The 18,405-nt window shown below is 52.0% G+C and overlaps 1 protein-coding gene across 1 annotated transcript in view; it reads right to left on the reverse strand.

The window, feature by feature from the left end:
• Positions 1–11,146, reverse strand: part of PRIMA1 (proline rich membrane anchor 1) — a 59,438-nt gene extending 48,292 nt beyond the window's left edge. Inside the window, exons 1-3 of the mRNA XM_072963628.1 lie at positions 10,955–11,146; positions 10,014–10,137; positions 2,919–3,054 (exon numbers count right to left, since the gene is read on the reverse strand). Of these exons, the coding sequence (XP_072819729.1) occupies positions 2,919–3,054; positions 10,014–10,106 (229 nt within the window). The 5' untranslated portion in view covers positions 10,107–10,137; positions 10,955–11,146. The remainder of the gene's footprint in view (positions 1–2,918; positions 3,055–10,013; positions 10,138–10,954) is intronic.
• Between the last annotated feature and the right edge of the window lie 7,259 nt (positions 11,147–18,405).

Here is an 18,405-nt window from a genome sequence, read left to right on the forward strand (position 1 = left end):
AAGAGAAGTTCTCCTTGTAGGGAGATTACCAACTGTAAGGTGGATGGAATTCTGGACCCTGGAGCCACAGGGACCAGGCCAGCCTGAGAGAAAAGGCAACCAAGGAGAAACCAGAAGGGAGAGATGAAGGCAGAAATCCACTACCATCATCACATAAGACCTGCTGCTGGAATATCCTGATACTTGAGCCAAAAAACAAACATCTCTCTCTCTAGTTTTGGTATCACTTAAGCCACTTCAAGATGGGTTTCTGCCACTTGTAACTGAAAAAGTCCTGCCATATCAAACCACACCTGCTGTCCTCGCACCCAGAAGTGCCTTCAGGCCCCAAGCTCAACATGAGGCCTCTGTCCCCTCACACCAGGCAGCCCCCACCCACCTCCCCTTCTCTGCAGCCCTCACCCGCCTCCCCCTGGTCTGGCTTCAGCCCCTTGCGGGTGGTCTGGGCCTGAAGTATCTCAAAGGTCCTCACTTGACCCCAGTCTGGCAGCTTACCCCAGTCCACTCTCCACGGTGTCAGGAAAGCTGACCTTTCTGAAGCAGGCCATGCGGGGATTGTGTTCCTTCCCTGCCCAACACCTACATGGGCTCATCGCTGCCCAGAGCAGGGTTTCCTAAAGGATGGGGTGCCTGTCCCTGCAGTTAAGGGAGCTGGCTCTAGACGGCGCATGGACCTGGCCTCAGACCCACGGAAACAGAGAACAAGAAACTAAGCCCGCTTCTGATTCTCTCACAAACTTCCTAATTTCATTCCAGAGAAGAACCTCTGCACAGTGTTACCACAGCTCTGACGCCTCTCTGCCACCTGCTCTCTCCCTTTTTGCCAGAGAGAAGGCCTCCTGCTCAGAACCTTCCACGGCAGGCTAGAATGTTAAAACATTGGTTTGTTTTCATGGCATTTGTTTTTAGGGTCACCTTCTATTTATGCAAGTGATTCTCCTTTTTTATTAATAGCACTTATATAAAGTTTTCTTTGAAAATTAATTTGTATAAACTCAAAAGTGAGTCTATTTAAAGAAAAAAATAAGGCAAACGACAAGGAGGCATTTGGATATGGTGAATGTTTGGCAACAATGATTCACAGGTTGATATGTGATCTACTCAGCCAGGCACACAAGGCCCTTCTCACTTCGCCCCTCGACCAATCCTTCAAACCCACTGAGGCTCTTGCAACTCTCCAGATCAGTCTGTCAGAGTCAGAGCTCCAAGCCTTCACCCCGTCGTTCCTTCTGCCTGGATGCCCTTTTCCCACAACCCCTTTATCAACTGAGAACAATTCCATTTATTATTTAAGGGTCCCAGTCAGTGTTACTGCTGCCTGTGGTTGCAGTTTGGCCCAGCTACTCAAGGATTTCCAGCGCACCGGGAAACCAGTGTCTGAGCTCTCTCGGGCCACTTTTTGAGGGTTGCTGGCAGAAGGGCCTTCCTTGAGGCTGAGAGATCCCGGAGACCAGAATGAACTTTCAGGTCTGTGTCTGGCACAGATGCTCAGTGAACACAGGATGAATGGAACAGACTGTAACGAGAGCCTGTGGAGTCATCCGGTACAAGCGCACCTGGAGCCCAAATAGCGAAGGGAGAGGAATTCGAAAGGAAGGGAAGGGCGTGATCTCCAGGGTCAGGGGCCTAAGGTCAGACCCCACAGTACCGCCCGGGGATTCCTTCAGGAGAGAGGAGAAGGGTGAGCACCTGGCTTGGAAGGATGCTGCAGAGGCCTGGAGCAGAGGACCTGGCAGGCTGAGGTTCTTGATTTCGACTTGCATTTGAATCACCTCAGAACTTGCTTTGATGCCAGTTCCTAAGCCCCACCCTCAAGGCTCTGACTCGGTGTTTGAAGTGGGCCTGCGAACCTGCACTTTAAAATGAATGCTTTGGGGGGTGGGGAATGGCTCAGTGGTAAAGTGTGTGCTTAGCAAGCGTGAGGTCCTGGACTCAATCCCCAGTACCTCCATTTTTTAAAAAAAGTATCTATAAATTTAGAAAAAAATTTTCTTTTAAAAAAAGAATGCTTCAGGTGAGGCTGAAGGCCACACTCTGAGAAGAACTGGGCCACAGGAGTCAGATGAGAATGGAGACAGGTAGGGGCCTGGCAGACAAAACACAGAAATGCCCCCGAACTGCAAAAATTTCCCCAGAACACTGCATTCCCTGCCTGGACACTGAGAGTCTGAAATCACAGCTTCCCAGAGAACAAGCCTCGTCAAGGTTATTTAAAATATGCCCCAAATAACTCAGCAGAGATGTGTTTAATGAGGTAGATCCACATATAAGCTCGGGCATTCTCCAGGCCGCAATTTGAGTGATCAATCCCAGATACAGAATCTCTTGTTAGCGACCTTATCAACTAGCAATTGTAAGCAGGGAACTTGACCCCCATGGGTCAGAACTGAGGCTATTTCTGGCTAAAGAAACCCTCCTTTGTTTGCAATCAAATTGTTCACAGATGAAATCAAAGCCAACAAGTGAAGGGAGGGGGCTTTCGCAGAATTCGCTGCAATGGCTGAAAGGCATCTGTGTAACTTTGCTCCCAGAGCTGCCACTTCAGCTCTGTACTAATTGCTTCCTTACGTGTGAATGAAAAGCAAAAATGAAACCACTCTCAGGGGAGGGGTATTGAAGACCAGTGCCCAGGGCTGCCTCCCTGAGAGGTCTGGCCCGCCGAACAATCCAGGCCGAGTCACTTATCAAATGGAGATTGACTTTTATCTGATTAACCAATGGAGAAACATCCTTCTCCATCTCCCAGAAACCTTCTGTGGGAAAGGCGTTTTGCAGACTGCAGGGAAAAGTTGGGCCTTGGCTTCCCTCCTGCTCGGCCAGTGGAAAATTACAAAGGAAGCAAGGCTGCCCTCTGCTACACTCACAGGGCCCCAGAAAACACAGAGAGAAACCCAGGATTGGAGCCAGCCTTCACTTACCTGGGGCAGAGAGGAGTCTGGGGGGCGGCGGGGGTGGGGGTGGCGGGGGCAGCGGGGGAGGGGGCCGGCACTGGCAGATGTGTTGACAGCTGTCGGTCACCTTGGAGCAGGACTTCTGGGGCTCACCGTGTGTCACCTGCAGAAATGGGACAGGCGCCCAAGAGAAGACAGTTAGTCACCTGGGAGCTGAAATGGGACCCCCTCCCATCTGCCCCTCAGACCTAGGCAGGAAGAAGAGACAGAAGCCGGGTTGGCTCAAACGGAACAACGTCATGGGAGGCTGGCCTGGTAGGACCGGAGACCAAGTTTTATTTCCAGCTCTGCCAGGAGCCAGCTATGGGAACGTGGTAGTCGGCCTGGGCATTAGTAAGAGGCCGACGAGAACTTGAAGGTTAACTCCTACAATCTCCTCGTCGAACGCATGAGGAAAGTGAGGCCCAGGCCGGAGACGTGACTGCCCCAGGTTCTCACAGTCGGACGGTGACAGGATACTGATTTTACCTCCTCAGTAACCTGACCCAACCACTCCTCCAGTCTTCCCTGCGGCAGGGCAGGACCAAGCCCTTGCCTCCTCTCTGGTCACAGCTCCTGACAGCCTGCCTGTGCCCACTCTGGGCCAAGGTCCCCCCACCCTGGGGGAGCAACCTTACCCAGCTGGGCCTCTGCTCTGGTGGCCCATGAGGCCAAGGGGAGTAGAACAACCTCCCCAACATTATCCAAGAGGCCCCTGAGTGGTCCTGTGGGGAAAAAACCGCCCGCACCTGCCACGGCCCCCAGATGCCCGCTCACAGCTCGGGATCACGAGGCCACAGGGCCCCACTAGGAGGCCCCCAGCAATGCCTCCAGCCCCAGCTCCCTCATTCTCTCATCCTCTGCTCTGCCCTCGAGGCCTTCCTTCCAGTCCCTGACCCCTGGCCACGCTCTCTCCCTTTGAGAATGCTGCTCCAATGGCCTGGAATGTTCTCCCACACGTTTTCCCTGCTGCGATGCCAGTTACTCAGCTTGGCTGTCCCCTCCTCAGGGAAGCATCTCCAACCCACCCCTGACCAGGTCACATCTCCATTTTACAGGTTCTCTTGGGATCACGGGCAGCAAATCTCCACTGCGCTGTTTACCTGGTTCAACCCCCTATTTACCATTGGACTATAAAGTCCATAGGGCCAGGGGTCAGGCCTTTTATTTTTTTCTCTCTTGCCATCATAACACCTAAAGGCGTGCCTGGAATTCCCCAGAATCCATGCCTCCTGAATCCTGGTCTGGTGTTCTTTTGACATCAGTCCCAGTTTCCCCATCTGTAAACTAACAAGGGGAGCAAAGTGGGTTGTGCTCAACCAGCGGTTCCCAGCCCTGACTGCACATCAGAATCTCCCAGGCAGCTTTAAAAAATGCTCACGCTGAGCCTTTCCCACACCAGTTAAGTCAGAGTTTCTGCAGGTGGAGCTGGGCGTGTGTATGTTGTCTAAACACCCTAGGTTAAACTTCTAATGTACAGCCAGTGAGAAAATGGCTGGTTTAGACCAACTGCCAGCATCCCTCCCTATGACAGTGTGCCATAAATCCTTGCGTCTAGCATTTTCTGCCTGTCCCAGGGAACAGCTGGTTTAAAGGCAGAAAGGAAAGAGTTGGTGGTCACCCTCTACCTCAGTGATGCCTCGTCTCCAGTGAGGAGACACCTAACCCCAATTTCCCCGCAAACAGCCACGTGTGGCTGCCTTCAGAGGCTAATGTAGACCCTTTGCTGCATGCGTCCCAGCCCCGCAGAGAGAGCCGGCAGGGCTCGACTGCTCCCTCCCCACTTGGCAGATGTGAACAGGAGGGATCTAGCCACCCGGATGGCAGTAGGAGGTGGATTGATTTATAGCCCTGACTTCACATCTACGAGGCCAAGAAGCTCCGCCTCACCACCTTCTAGTGTTTTTAAAGGACCATGGACTGCATTTCAAACTCTGGAAGGCAATCTTATCTCCCACCGGGAAAAGCCTATCCTCAAGATAGTAAACTTTTCCTCAATTATTTTACAGAGAAGAGTAATTCCTTAGAGGTCATGGCTAATCCACTGCCTTCTCCTCCGGTGCAGTTGTCAGCCCTCCCATCCCCATCATCGAGACGGTCCTCTGGATTTCAGATCTTCTAAGACCATGGGGAATGCTCGAAAGCTCCCTTCTCCCAGCGGCTGGCCTCTGAGATCGCTTCTCCACCGAACTCTACCGAGTTTGTGCGAACTTCGAGCAATGCCATTGCCAAAGCAATTACTTTCCCACTCTCCAAAGTGCAATTTATGCGAGAGAGTTCAAGAGGAGCACATTTGCTTAACCTGGCCCAACACAATGACCTATTTTTGTGAGAGGATTTGAGGGCTCAGATGTATAAGAGCGCTCAATGTGATGAAATTACAGGCAGGGAAATCGGGCCAAGTTTCAAGGCTGAAGGGGTGGGGGGAGAAGGCGCACACTGCATTCTACAGATCTGTGGTCTCTCACGTAACAGTCTCACTGAAATGGGAGAGGGCACCACTGCTTAACCAACCATCACCACACAGGTACCCAGCCTGGGCTGGCTGTCCTTCTCCCCGAGGTGCGGGCCCCTCACCGGCGTTTGGTCCAGTGCAAGCCTATGGCCGCTGAGCCTCCCTTGACTGACAGTTGGTTACTCAGGCCCTTTATCCACTTGCCAACTTCTCTTCATCCTTTAAACCTAGCTCTTGCATAGTCTTCCCAGGCAAGCCATCCTGAACCCATCCCGTGGCCCCCCGCATTAGACCCACCTGCCCAGTGCTGCCTCTTCACCTTGTAAATCCTCCTTTTGGGGGCACTTTCCTCGCTGTTCCATAATGTCTGTCACCCCACACCAAGTTGTGAGCATCTTGGAGCAGAAAGGTAGGTGGGTTTGTGCTTTACAAATCCTGACCAAGTGTGACTCCCTGAGCCCTACTGTGTGTCAGTCATGGGAAACAGGTGCTCACTTCACTACGAGGATGATGGAGCGAGGTAGCTATTATTACACACGTACAGGCTGGGAGGGCCGGCTCGGCAAGGCTAAGTTACGCGCCAAAGTTGCACAGGGCCTGGCATTCAGTTGGTGCTCAGTGAAAACATTTCTTGGGGATGCCCAGCAGCAGAGAAACATGGGATCTGCCCCGTTCCCCAGCACTGTGTCCACTTTGAGGTTCTGCAGATCAGTGAGGTTGTGTTTAGACCAGCAGATAGGAAACCTCAGTACCATGAGCTGGTCCCAACACCTGGCTTGGTTGGCTTATATCCTGGGGAGTCTCACAAGGAGAAGAAACTTGCCCCTGAAGTCACCTGAGCTTGGCTGGACTTGACTATGGAGCAGAGGACCTGAAAGGTCAATGAACTGCCTAAAGCTGGTATCATGACTGCCTGTAACCACTTTTTATTACAGTCTGTCCGTCGCCTGCCTTCCTACCCCACTTTGTAGCATTCTCTGGGGGCCAGAATCCTGAGGCACAGGTAGGTCCTGAAGTGGCCTGGATTTGGTTCCAGTCACGATGGTCTGGGGGACATGGTGCTCCGTGGCAGCCAGTTCCCACTCCTGGCCAGTCGGTGCAGCTCTCTGGTCTGGTCTGGTCCTCCTAAATAGTCCTTGAATCCATCCCTTCCCACTACTACAGCCCTAAACCAGGACACCATCACAGCTCCCCTGTGTAGCCCTTGACCCTCACCGCGGGTTGCCAGATAAAATACGGGATACCCTGTAAAGTATCTTATCTGAAAATTTAACTGGACAGCCTGTATTTTTATTTGCTAAATCCGGCAACCCCACCTCACCCCACCAGCCTCCTTCCCTCTTGCCTCGCCTTCTCCCTGAATCCAAACCTTGAACTGGAGCTGGACTGAGATTTCTAAAATGCCAGTCTGAGATTGTATCACTCCTTTGTTAAAACCTTCCACCGTCCCCAGAGGCCTCAGGATGAAGTCCAAACTGCAAGACATGATGTTAGTGGCCTATCACAGAGGCCTCAAATGCAGCTGCCCTCCCCGGGGTTCCTCCAGTGCTCTGTCCTCTCCTCCGGCCTTGGGGCTGTTCCCTTTGCCCGGACTCTTAACTCACACTTGCATCCTGACTCCTGACTTCTCCTTGTTTGTGTCTCAGCTGAAGCACTACATCTGCGAGGCTTCTAAGGCTCTTGTACCAGGTCTCATCCCCAACTATTCGCTCCTGCTGAGCACTCTTGCCTATAGTGACGTGTTCAGCGATCTCTCCCATGCTAGACTGTCAATGCCACGAGAGCAGAGATCCCCCAGGTCCCTTGCACTTAACATAGGGCCTGGCAAACAGCAGATGTCCAAAAAGTGCTGCTGACTAAATCCACAAAGCTGTGATGACCGACCACGGGGCAGGGGTCAGCACTGCTGGGATCTGGGACGGCTCCTCACCAGCACACAGAGACCCACAGGCCTGGATCAGAGCCTGCCTCTGGGACGAATGCTTCAGGAGGGCATCCACAAGGATGATGGCTTCTGGTGTCTTTTATGGAGACAGGCCAGCACCACAGTAACTTGATGAGATACACTCCTGTCACACCTAATAAATTCGCCAGCCTGTCATCCTCTTCACTTGCAAAAAAAAAAAAAAAAATCATCTGGAAGTGAACTTGGAAGAATCCTAAATCACAAAACCTCAAAATCACAATTCCAGACACATTAAGGAAAAAAGGAAAGAGGCTAAGGAGTGCCCCCACCAACCTTGTGGCTGTTTAACATCATCTGACTTTAATAATTAAGTTTCTTATCATCTAGGCAGCAGCTGGAGGCTTGGGGCTGATCTCAAGGTTGGGACCTGGGACTTTGAGGGACCACAAATCTCTTGCTTCACCAATTATCCTATTAATTACAGGACTTTATGTCAGTTTCACCCTCCCAAATGTTTACGACTTAGGGGGATTCTTCTGGCAAAAAGCTCATGAAAGCACAGATAGATTTCTCTATATTCAAGAAACTCCTATGACGTGACAAATTATATATACAATCTCTCTACTTAAAGGAAAACACAAGCTTTGAGCACTTGGACTTTTCCTCTTCCCCTCTTCTCTTCTGGATTCAGCTCTTTTGCTCAAAAACCAGGTCCATTCATTTCAAAGCCCCCTTTTTCTTGGCTTCTCAGTCCTTGTCATTTGTAGGTTAATTTTTCCAGCACCTTCAGCCAAGATTTTACCCATCCTACTTGTCTGGAGCATTTCTTTTCTCATTGATTTTCACAAAAATTGATTTGTATTGAGTAGCAGCACCTGAACTACACAAACACACACTCACAAACACACAAATCTGCTTGTTAAATACTGCCTGGCTGAAGGATGCTGTTAAAAAAAAAAAAAAAGAAAACACACACAAAACAGAGCTACTTCACCCAGTTACTTCTTTTGGCAGGGGTAGGGGGGTGGTCTGCTGTCCCTATCCTGCTAGTTCCCACAGCAGATCTAGTTCCTGGAGACTGACAACATCACCATGTTGCTCTCTGTAATAGCTGAGAAAGTCTCAGAGAAGAGGGAAGACTGTAAACAAATGAATAGAAAAACGAAGTGAGCTGAACATCTGAGGTTCAGCTCAAAGTTGAACAAGAAAATCTGGTCCCAAACCGCCCACGTGTTTAGAAGTGACAAAATTCTGAATCGCAAGGAGGCACAGCTGAGTTTAATAACTGCTGTTTCACACTCTAGACAAAGCTGTCAATTCCGAACAGAAAACAATTGTGAGTGAGACTGAGGCAAGCCGGAGAAAAGAGCAGAAGACAGCCTGATGCTGGGGGTGGAGGGTGTACCCCTCCCCTACTCTAGCAGACCCATCCACTCAAGCTCCCCACCCAGCTGGCTGGTTCTGGCATGAGAGCCCCGGGTTCTCTGATCACCCAGGCTACCATCCAAGTGGGGCTGACCTAGTTGGTTCCAGCAGGACCCCATCACTTGGGACAGTTCATGAACCTCAGCATCCCTTCTTCAGGCTGCACCTCCTACTCAGGGCAACTATCTGAATAATCCCCAATCCCCAAAATGCCACCAGGAGAACATGAAGTGACACCTACCCCAGAGTAGGTATTTCAATGACTGAAATGGAAAAATGTCCTTCAGAGCCTGCCAAACAATTAGCAACTCAAAAATGTTGATCAGACTATGTAGTGATCAACAGGGTACCTGACTAGACAGATAGAAGAGTGACATTACTATTACTAATATCAACGGTGGCAGCAGCAGCTACCATTTACTGTTTACTATGGTCCAGGCACTGTGCTAAGTAATCTTTATCTCATCAAGTACTTACAATAGCACAATGAGGAAGAAGAAAGCAGGGATCAGAGAGGTTAAGTGCATTGCCTAAAGTTCCCCAGCCTGTAAGGGGCAGAGCTGGGGCTCAAAATTCAGAGCTGGCTTCAAAGCTCACCTCTCTACCATTCCACTCACCATACCCCTGACTGTGTATGTTTTGGGAGGGACTAGGGACTATCCCATCTAACCATCTCTCTCACCCAAACAAAGGTCACTTGAGTTGGTGACTACCTGGCCCCTGCCTGGGGGCTGGGGGGCTCAGGGTGAGGACTCCATCACCAGGTAATCCTCACAGATGGACAGCTCCTTCTTACGTACCCCCACTAGTGGCCACCGCACAAAATCTGTCCACATCCCCAATTCCACTACCTACAAGAAGTACAACCCCTTCTTGTGTCGAAGTCCAATTTAAGAAGGCTCATATGAAGTTTACTAGCGGCTCTGGTGGGAAATAAAGAATGGATAGTCTTGGGATCATTTTTAAGTTTGTCAAGCTCTAGGGTTTCTTTGTCTGCATTTCTGCAATAGAACAGCATCATGAAGAAAGCATCCCCTAAGCCCTTTCTGTTCCAAGGACCTGTCCTGCAGGCCTCAGCAGGCCAGGACTGACGCCTCCTTCAGGAGTTTCTTATATTTTCAGGGCCAGAGTATGGGGAGCCCTAGCGTCTTTTCTTTTCCTAAACTCTTCCCTGGACCAATCAAAGGGGCGACTGCAAGAAGTCAGGATCGTGGGAGTGAAGTGACAACTACCCCTACCCCGTACCCGGTCCTGCCCAGGAGGTCCTGCAGCCCGCGCCGCCCGCGCCACGGCTCACCTGCACGAAGCCCCAGAGCGGGTGGAGCGCGCAGTGCAGCAGCAGTGAGGGCCAGCAGCAGCCACGGCGCAGCACCAGGTCCCGGAGGAGCATCTTGGCTCGCGGCACCCGCTCCCGGGGCGAACTGTCAGGGGAGCAAAGCTTGGGTCAGGCGGGCGCCGCTGGCATCATCCCGGTCGCGCACCCGCACACGTAGCAGTCCGGGTTGGGCTGACACGGCTCACACCCTGGGGTACCCTCGCAAACCAAGCCTGGCCCTTCACTCCAGCTTGCACACTCGCTGACTCTTCATGGACAATCACAGAGGCCGGCATCCTAGAACTCACACTCCGTCGTGGTGCACACCCCCAGAATCCTGCGTGCATATTGTAGCCCCAGGCACACCTCCAGAAACAACCAAGCACACTTACCGAGCCCCGTGCACCTCCCCGGAAACGGCCATGCAAACTCTATTCCACTGTGAGCACACTTCAAACCCGGCGGGCACCACTCACCCTAAGTGCACATCCACAGAAACAGCCATGCACACCCACGGACTCCTGTCCGCACACTCGCTGACCCTGCATGCCCAGCACCATGAAATCACACGCTGCGTGCACCCTCTCTGCCCCGCCGGCCCTCACTGCGCACACTGCAACATATGCACCTCCGTGCGCACCCCGTTTGCCCTCGCGCGCACCCCGCTTGCCCTCGCGCGCTCTGCCGAGCCCTGGCCTCTTGCCTGAGGGCGCGAGCTTTCCCTACGTCTCCATCTCCGCCCGCACCCCTCCAGTGCCTCACGCCACCTTGCTTAGTGGCGGCCCCAGCCGATTCTCGGTGCGGGGAAAGGAGGTCCTCACTCCCCCCGCGGCAGAATCTGTTCCCGAGTCGCCAGACGGCCCCCATTTAAAGCCAACCGCCTCCCCAGTCCCCCGCCCTCTAGGCGGAGCCTCGGTCCTCACCCAGGCGACTGCGCGGGCGCCCGGAGGCTTCACATGCCGGGGAGGAGCGCCGGGCACTGAAGCAAAAGTTTGCGCGCGGCTTGGGCCTCCGGGGCGGCTGAGCCGGGGCCCCGAGCAGGGCGCGCTCGCACGGGGCGCAGGGCACGGTGGCGCCGGCTTCGCCCGGCCGCGCGCGGGGCGGGAGGGGCGGCACCCCGCGCCCAGGGCCGGGGCGGGCGGCCGTGGCGGAGGCGGAGGGCGGGGAAAGTCTCCTCCGAGCCGCCTGGAGCCGGCAGCGCGTGCCCTCCCCAGGTCCCCGCCCTTCCCGGTGGCGCCGCGCGGCTGCCCGGGGCGCGGGGGTGCCCGAGCTCTCCCCGCCCGTCACGCCGGCCCGCGGGAAGCAGCGGCTAGAGTCGCTGGCCAGGAGCGCCCGCTCGGGCCTCAGGGTCGCGGGCGGAGGCGAAATAAATAATGCACGAAAAAGGAAAACAGACGTGAGCGGAGCCAGAGCCTCGCCCGCCTCCCGCCCGGAGCTGCGCTCCCGCCCGCGCTCCCCGCCGCCGCCGTCAGCGCCGCTGCAGTGATTCCTCGTCTCCATCTAGCGAGGCTATTGTGTATTGGGCGCTTAATAATTTATTTATCCACCCGCGAGGTAAAGGACTCCTAGCTCCCGAGGGCCTTGCTCCTTGCCTGCCCTCCCCCCTCGCCAAGTTTCTCCGAGGCGGCGGGAAGTGGGTAAGGACTGACTTGTGGAGACCCCCTTTGCACCCTGTCCCTGCAGACTCTCTCCCCGCCCCCGCCCCGTTCGGAGGGGGCGAAGATGCCCCGGTTGTCTCGGCTCCAGGTCCAGGCCGCCCCTCCCAGAGCCGAGTGCTGTGTTCTCCCTTCAGTAGTCCGAGAGGGAGGTACCTCTCCAGCCACCGGCCTGCATCTTGGAAGGACTTGCCAAGGACCTGGGGAGGACCTCTCCACCACTGCTTTCCCCCAGTCATCTAAACTCCTCTGTTTGAGGCGAGATTATCAACAAGTCGGTGGGGAAGTAGCTCCTTAACGTTTCTCTCAAGCAAGCTCCCCCGCCCCAGGCCACAGCACAGGTATGCGCAGTCGCTCTGATAATTCCGTGGAAGTGCTTGGGAAGCGCTTTGGTTAATAGGGTGACCTTCCATAGGGCCCCCCTCCCCCCAGGCATGGAGAATCCTATTTTTAGATTGGGTGAAGGAACCAGCAGCTCAAGACAGAGAGCGGAGAATCAGACACATTAGCTCATTCTTGGAGGAAACATTCACTCAGTTCCTTTCCCTAGTCTCTCTTGGCACCCTTAAGTCACCCCACATAAACACACACTCTGAGTATAAACTGCTCTGCAAACCAGCTTTCAGACCAATTTCCTAGTGACCTCTTTCATGCAGAATGCTGACCCAGGGCTTTTCTCCGTATCAACTGTATAGAACCATATCTGAACCAGCGAGATTCTTGGACATCAACATGAATGAGGCCCTGTCCCTTCCTCTAAGAGCTTGGGGTCTGATCTGGGAGACAGATAATAAAACTAGCCATTCCACTGTCCGCTGGCATTCCACTGTCAGCTGTGGTGTGACAAAAGGACCTCAACTGAAGGGGACAACAGAGCCATGAAGACTGGAGGGACCCTCCGTCAGTAAATGCTTCCATGATTGGGTGGCCTGCCGGGAGTTGGGGAGTATCTCAAGCATGGGACCTCCTTGGGCAAAAAAGTGGAGATACTTGTTCATTTGTTCTTTCATTCCATACATAGTGTCAGAGAACACCTGCTAAGTGCCAGATAGAGCATTTGATGCTGGGTGTACAACAGTGAGCGATCAGATCTTGTTGCTGCCCTTAATGGATTCACCATGGAGCCAGAAGGGATGGAAGGAAACGTTGGTATTGGTGGGGAGGGGGTTCCTAGATGACTTTCTTTCACTAGTGGTTTGAATGAGGCCCAGAATGATCCCCATTGGTCAGCTGAGGTCAAAACAACACTGAGTATTTTGACACCTTTCTACTTGAGCCAGCCAGGGTATCTTGTTCAGTACATGACTTCAGTCTGTAGATATGACATCAGCCCCTGAGGTTTATACATGGAGCTCATTGCTACTTAAAAATGTTCTTAAATCACATTTTAATTCATTTCTCACAGCTCTGTGAAGTAAATATAATTGGTCCATTTGACAACTTCAGAGACATGACTTCCCCAGGATCACCCAGCTGTTCACCTGCGATTCAGAAGTACTGACCCTCAACCAGAGGTTCAATATTTCGGGAGAACCTGGGCAGGTTATGCATGTTGGAAAGCCTGCATTATTCCCCCTGGTCTTCAGTATTCCTATACTGGATCCAGTCTGTGTACCTCTTGAGTGTCACCTGGCTCCACATCCTCCTGGTCCTCCTAACACCATGGAATGTCACAACCTTCTCTAGGGTGAAGACATGCTCTGTCAAGGCCCTCTTGTGCTATAGCAGAAGCCAGGGAGGCTCTGGCTCCTCTCACCCCTCTGGACTCATATGACAACGCACACCATGGTACCTGGGATCTGCCTACTGGAGCCAGGTAACTCTACTCAGACAAGTGGGGAGTTAAACCCTGGAGCAAATTTTGACCAATGAAAGACAAGAGATGGGAGGGACCCAGCATGTGGATTGTAGTTGTTCCATTTAGCCTGTCAGGAGATGTCCAGTGGGCATGACTGAATAACTGGCAAGGTTTTCTTCCAAAGATGCAACCAGCTAGATAACACACAACCTTGTATTTCTGCCCTCCTTCCTTCCTTCACTTCCTTTTTCCCTTTATTTGTCTTGCCCTAGGATTATAGTCCTCAATTATGTGTTAACAAGCAAGCACTTCTTTATGCTCTGTCTCCTAAGGAACCAGGGACAATTGGTGCCACAAGTGACCCAGAAAGCAAATCTCCAGGATGGGATGTTGGAGCTGGATTTCCCATCTACCTGGTAGCAACAGGAGCCCCATTACTGAAGGTAAGCAGGTTGTATCAGGCATATAGTTTTAAAGGAGTGAAGTAGGATTGGCCCCACTGAGCCCAGCTGTCGGTGAGAGACCTGCAGACTCTGTGCCTCTTGTTCCTGCGAATGTAGACTCTGAAGGGTTAGTGGTCTCGGCTCCTAGAAGGTGAAGCTCCCACCAATGTACACAGTAAGGGCTGCTCTAGGCTGGAAGCTGTAACTACTACCTGGGCACCTTGGGTTTCTCTTGCCAGTGGACCAGCAGTCAGAAGGAGGAGTTTGTATGCCAGCGGGGTGATCGTCCCTGATTACCATGGGGAGCTGGGCTTTCTGTTAGATGGTAGGCACAGGGAAGAGCATGTCTGGTGCTGTGGACTGAATTGTGTCCCCCCACGCCATTCATATGTTGCAGCCACAGCTCCCCAATATGACTTTATTTGGAGAAATGGTCTTTAGGAGGAAATGAAGGTGAAATGAAGTCATAAAGGTAGGACCTTAATCCAGTAGGATTGGTGTCCTTATAAAAAGAGGTAGAGAGATGAGGGTGCTCCTCTCTGTGTGCGCTCAGAGGAAAGTCCGTGTGAGACAAGACAGCCATCTGCAAGCCAGGAAGAGAGCTCGCACCAGAACCCGGCTCTGCCGGACCTTTGTCTGGGACTCCACCCTGCAGCACTGGGAGAAAATGAATTTCTGTTGTTCAAGCCACCCAGCCTATGGTATTTGGTTATGACAGCTCGAGCTGATACTCTGGGATTCACTGGGGCTTCTCTGCTCAGAGGTAACATGAATGGGCAATTATGACATCCAAAGACCCTCCAGGTAAGAACCCCAGACCAGTTGAAGAGCTGGCCTTAGAAACCTAGGATGGGAGGTGTGGGCAGGGGAAGATGATGGATGTCACTTATGGCCTGAGGACCAGCTGCGGCAGCGGGGCTATGGAGCTTGACTTCCTAATGCTTTTGCGTCTTGTTAGGGAGTTACAAAACTTGGCCACTTCAAAAATTGGACTCGTACCTTCACTCTCAAGTTAATGGTAGCTTTTCCTAAGTTAGATACAAATATCATGTGAGGATGTGAAGAGTTCTGAATAATGCAAGGGGTGGACTGTGCTGGACCCCATTTATGCACCTAGATTTGTTTGGCTCCACCTACCTCCTCCCTTTGCTCAGTGGAGAGGGCAGACGTCACCATCATCGTCCCATCTCCTAACACTGAGGCTGTCTTAGCCTCAGCTTCCCCCAGGGCAGAGCTGAGCTTCAGTGTGGCCTCCATCATGCCCACTGCGGGAGGGGCCCCAGCGGCAATGGTGCCAAGGCCAGCCTGACCAGACTCATGGAGCCACACGCTGTGGTAGGTGGGATCTGACTCCCAGCAGCTGTCCATAGGGACCAAGAAACCCGACCTGAAAGTGTAGAGAGTTAACTCCCTGTAATATGAACTTTGATCAAGGAGAGACAAGGGTCTGAAAGATCTGGTAGATGGTCATTCTCCCCTTTTCCATCCGTGGTTCCACAGGCCTATTGGAATCTGTCTTGTGTGACTGAGCAGTTGGCTGTGGTCCCTGGCAAAGCTCAGTGACCTGAGCCCCACATTTCTTTTGCTTTCCTTTCCCTGCCTCTCTGCCTGTTCCCCTCAATCTTTCTGACCTGGAAATTCACCCGTCCCAGACACAAAAATGTGTTATTACTTCTGCTTTTCTTCCAGTTCCCTTTCCTGGGGAATTTAGGCTTAGACAAGTTCTTGGAGGCTTCATGGGCTCTAGAGGCTGTGTCCAGATGTGAAAAATGAAGTGGGATACCGCAGCAACCAGGATGTTTCATATCTGCAACATCTGCAGGACTGCAGCCATTTGAAAGGGGTGGTTCCTTAAGCATCCAGATGTCCCTCCTCAGGCCTCCACTCCTGTGCATCCAGGCAGGTTCCAGGTGGGAAGAGTGTCTCATGTGTCAAGAACACCAGCTCTTGGGCCAAACTGCTTAATTATCGTGATCTCATGAGTTGTGGAATCTTTGGGGAATTTCCTAACCTTTAAAGCTGGCCTCCTTTCCTTTGTCTATCAAGAATTATGAGTATTTAGATAGAGTTAGATCACAGAGATCTTAGAAGGATTAACTGAGATCATTCATATATAAACACTTAGCCTGGCACACAGTAACTGCTTTTTAAAAAAAAATAGGCATCTCTTATTATTTTGAAGGATAGAGGGGCAAAAATGCTCCTCTTTTGCAAGAGTACTAATTGGCATCAGGGATCTTTTTGAACAAAACACAGGCAAACAATGGAAACGCTTTATGACCAGGAAAGGAACATTCAACATTGCATCATGAAATGATGCAGGCTCATTATGTTTTGAAATGCCACAAATAAACATATAGTTATCGAAAAAGACATTGGTATTATCCAAATTGTCTATTACCTCAGCTTGAATTAAATATGTGATTGTCAGTGTCACATTTTATAGGTCAGCTGTGACCCTGCCCAGAAAGGACGTGTTCCTGATTGAGCCCATATGGAGGAGGGGAAACCCAAGGGTCTTCCAGACTTTGTCCCAGACCTCACTTGTCTTTCTGAAGTTGGCCCTACACTCTGACCGGTAACCTAAGAGGTGAGCAGGATCCATTACAAGGGTTGTGTGGGCAGATCCGCCTTGCCTCCAGCTCTGAGATAGCTCTTTCCCCAAGAACATTTTATTCCAAATCCCTTGAAGCCAGATGTTTGGATAGGGAGGAGAGCCAGGAGGAAGCCCAGATTTTAAACTTTTATTTAAAACCACCTATTCCTTCCCTTCTTTGTCATCCTTTCTGAAATCCTAAAAGGACCAAAACTTTGGGAAAAATTTTCAGGACTGGGCATGCTGGGTGGCACATTTTCCTACATCACGGGAGAGTCCAAACTGATATGACCCAAGAGAACATTTGATTGGAATTACTTGGTGGGCCACCCTTCTGGCCTGGCCAGTCAATTCCAAACGTGAGCCCAGCCAGGACAGCCAGCTCCGTCTCTTTACTTCCACGCGCTGAGCCAAGCAGAAGCCAACAGGATGAAAGAGAGGGCTCCTTCTCTCCACGATCTCACATTCTAGTTGAGGGAAGAGAAACGCACGTGATCCCTAAGCTGCAAATAGGGCCATTTCTCTTCTCTGCTTTAAACTCCCCAGAAGATGCTCTCCCACAGCGCCCAGACACCCGACCCATGCCGCCCTCCCCACCATTCACCCCGTTTGTACTTGGTGCTTCTGCTGCTCCTGCTGTTTCACATCTCCCTGCCCTGCTCATGCCGTCTCCTGCACTGAGAATCCCTTCTCCTCTTGTCGGCTCGGCTAATTCCCATACAGTCATCCCTGTCTCCCTGCTCTCGGTCTCACACATTTCTTCATCATGGCACTCTAATTATTGGGATGTGTGCAGTCAGGGATGCGGCACGGCATGGACTTCATGGAAAGAACTTTGGTTTTGGCGTCATTTGAATGTGGGTGGAATCTGCTAAGTTCCCTTCACTGCTCTGAGCCTCAGCTTCCCTGACTACAAGACAAGGATGCTGGTACTCACTTTGCTGGGCTGCAGTGGAGAAGAGTGGGGAAATAATACCTGCAGAGCTTTGATCCCACTGCCTTCACCGCGCAGGTCCACAAGAAGCCCTGTCCGTTTTGCCTAACTGCATGTTTGTCTCCTCTCCCTGGGGGCAGGGGCTCTGATTTATTCATCTTTGAGTTCAGGCACCTGGCAGCACCCCACATCTAACAGGAGCTCTGTAAATATGTGAGAGTGACTGTACAAACCAAGTGCCCCAGACCTCTGTGAAAGGGTCCCCTTCACCTCTCCAACGTCCCCTGTCAGTATCTCCCAGTACCCCTCGTCCAGCCTCCTTGCCGTTTAAACACTCAGGCCCAAGACTGTCTCAGGGCCTCGGCCTGGCTGTTCCCTCTGCCTGGAACGCCCTTCCCACGTATCAGCAGGGCCCACTTCCTCACGTCTTTCAAGTCTTTGCTCGAGTGTCACTTTTCTAACCAGACCCATTGTGACCACCCTATTTAAAATGATAATCCGTGCCTGCTGGCGCTCCCCATTCTCCTGAATTCTCTTATTTTTCTCGCTTATTGCTTTCTAATACACAATTTTAAAACTTGCTTCCTGTGGTTAGTATGTGTCTTCTCTCACTGGAATGTAAGCTCCATGAGGGTGGAGGGTTTGGGCTCCTGTTATAGCCCAGAGGGACACTTCTTGTGTCCTGAACCACATCCCCTCAACCCATCTCTGATTTCAGCACAGCTGTGTTGGACAGCTCCTCTGCACCCCGGGGTCCTCTCACTCCTCACCTCCCTACCAAGTTACATCTCTCTGCTTTGCTGCCTGAGAGCCAAGGAAAGTCCAATGAGCAGGAAAAAACCAAAGTGCAGAGAGTGAGGCCTTCAGAAGGCCCTGAACAATGGGGCGAGGTTGTGACACGTGCCCCAGCCTCCCTTTCTTTAAAAACTTCTGAGGCTCATTCTTATG

Source organism: Vicugna pacos, chromosome 6 (assembly GCF_048564905.1).
Source record: "Vicugna pacos chromosome 6, VicPac4, whole genome shotgun sequence".
NCBI classification, from domain to species: Eukaryota; Metazoa; Chordata; class Mammalia; order Artiodactyla; family Camelidae; genus Vicugna; species Vicugna pacos.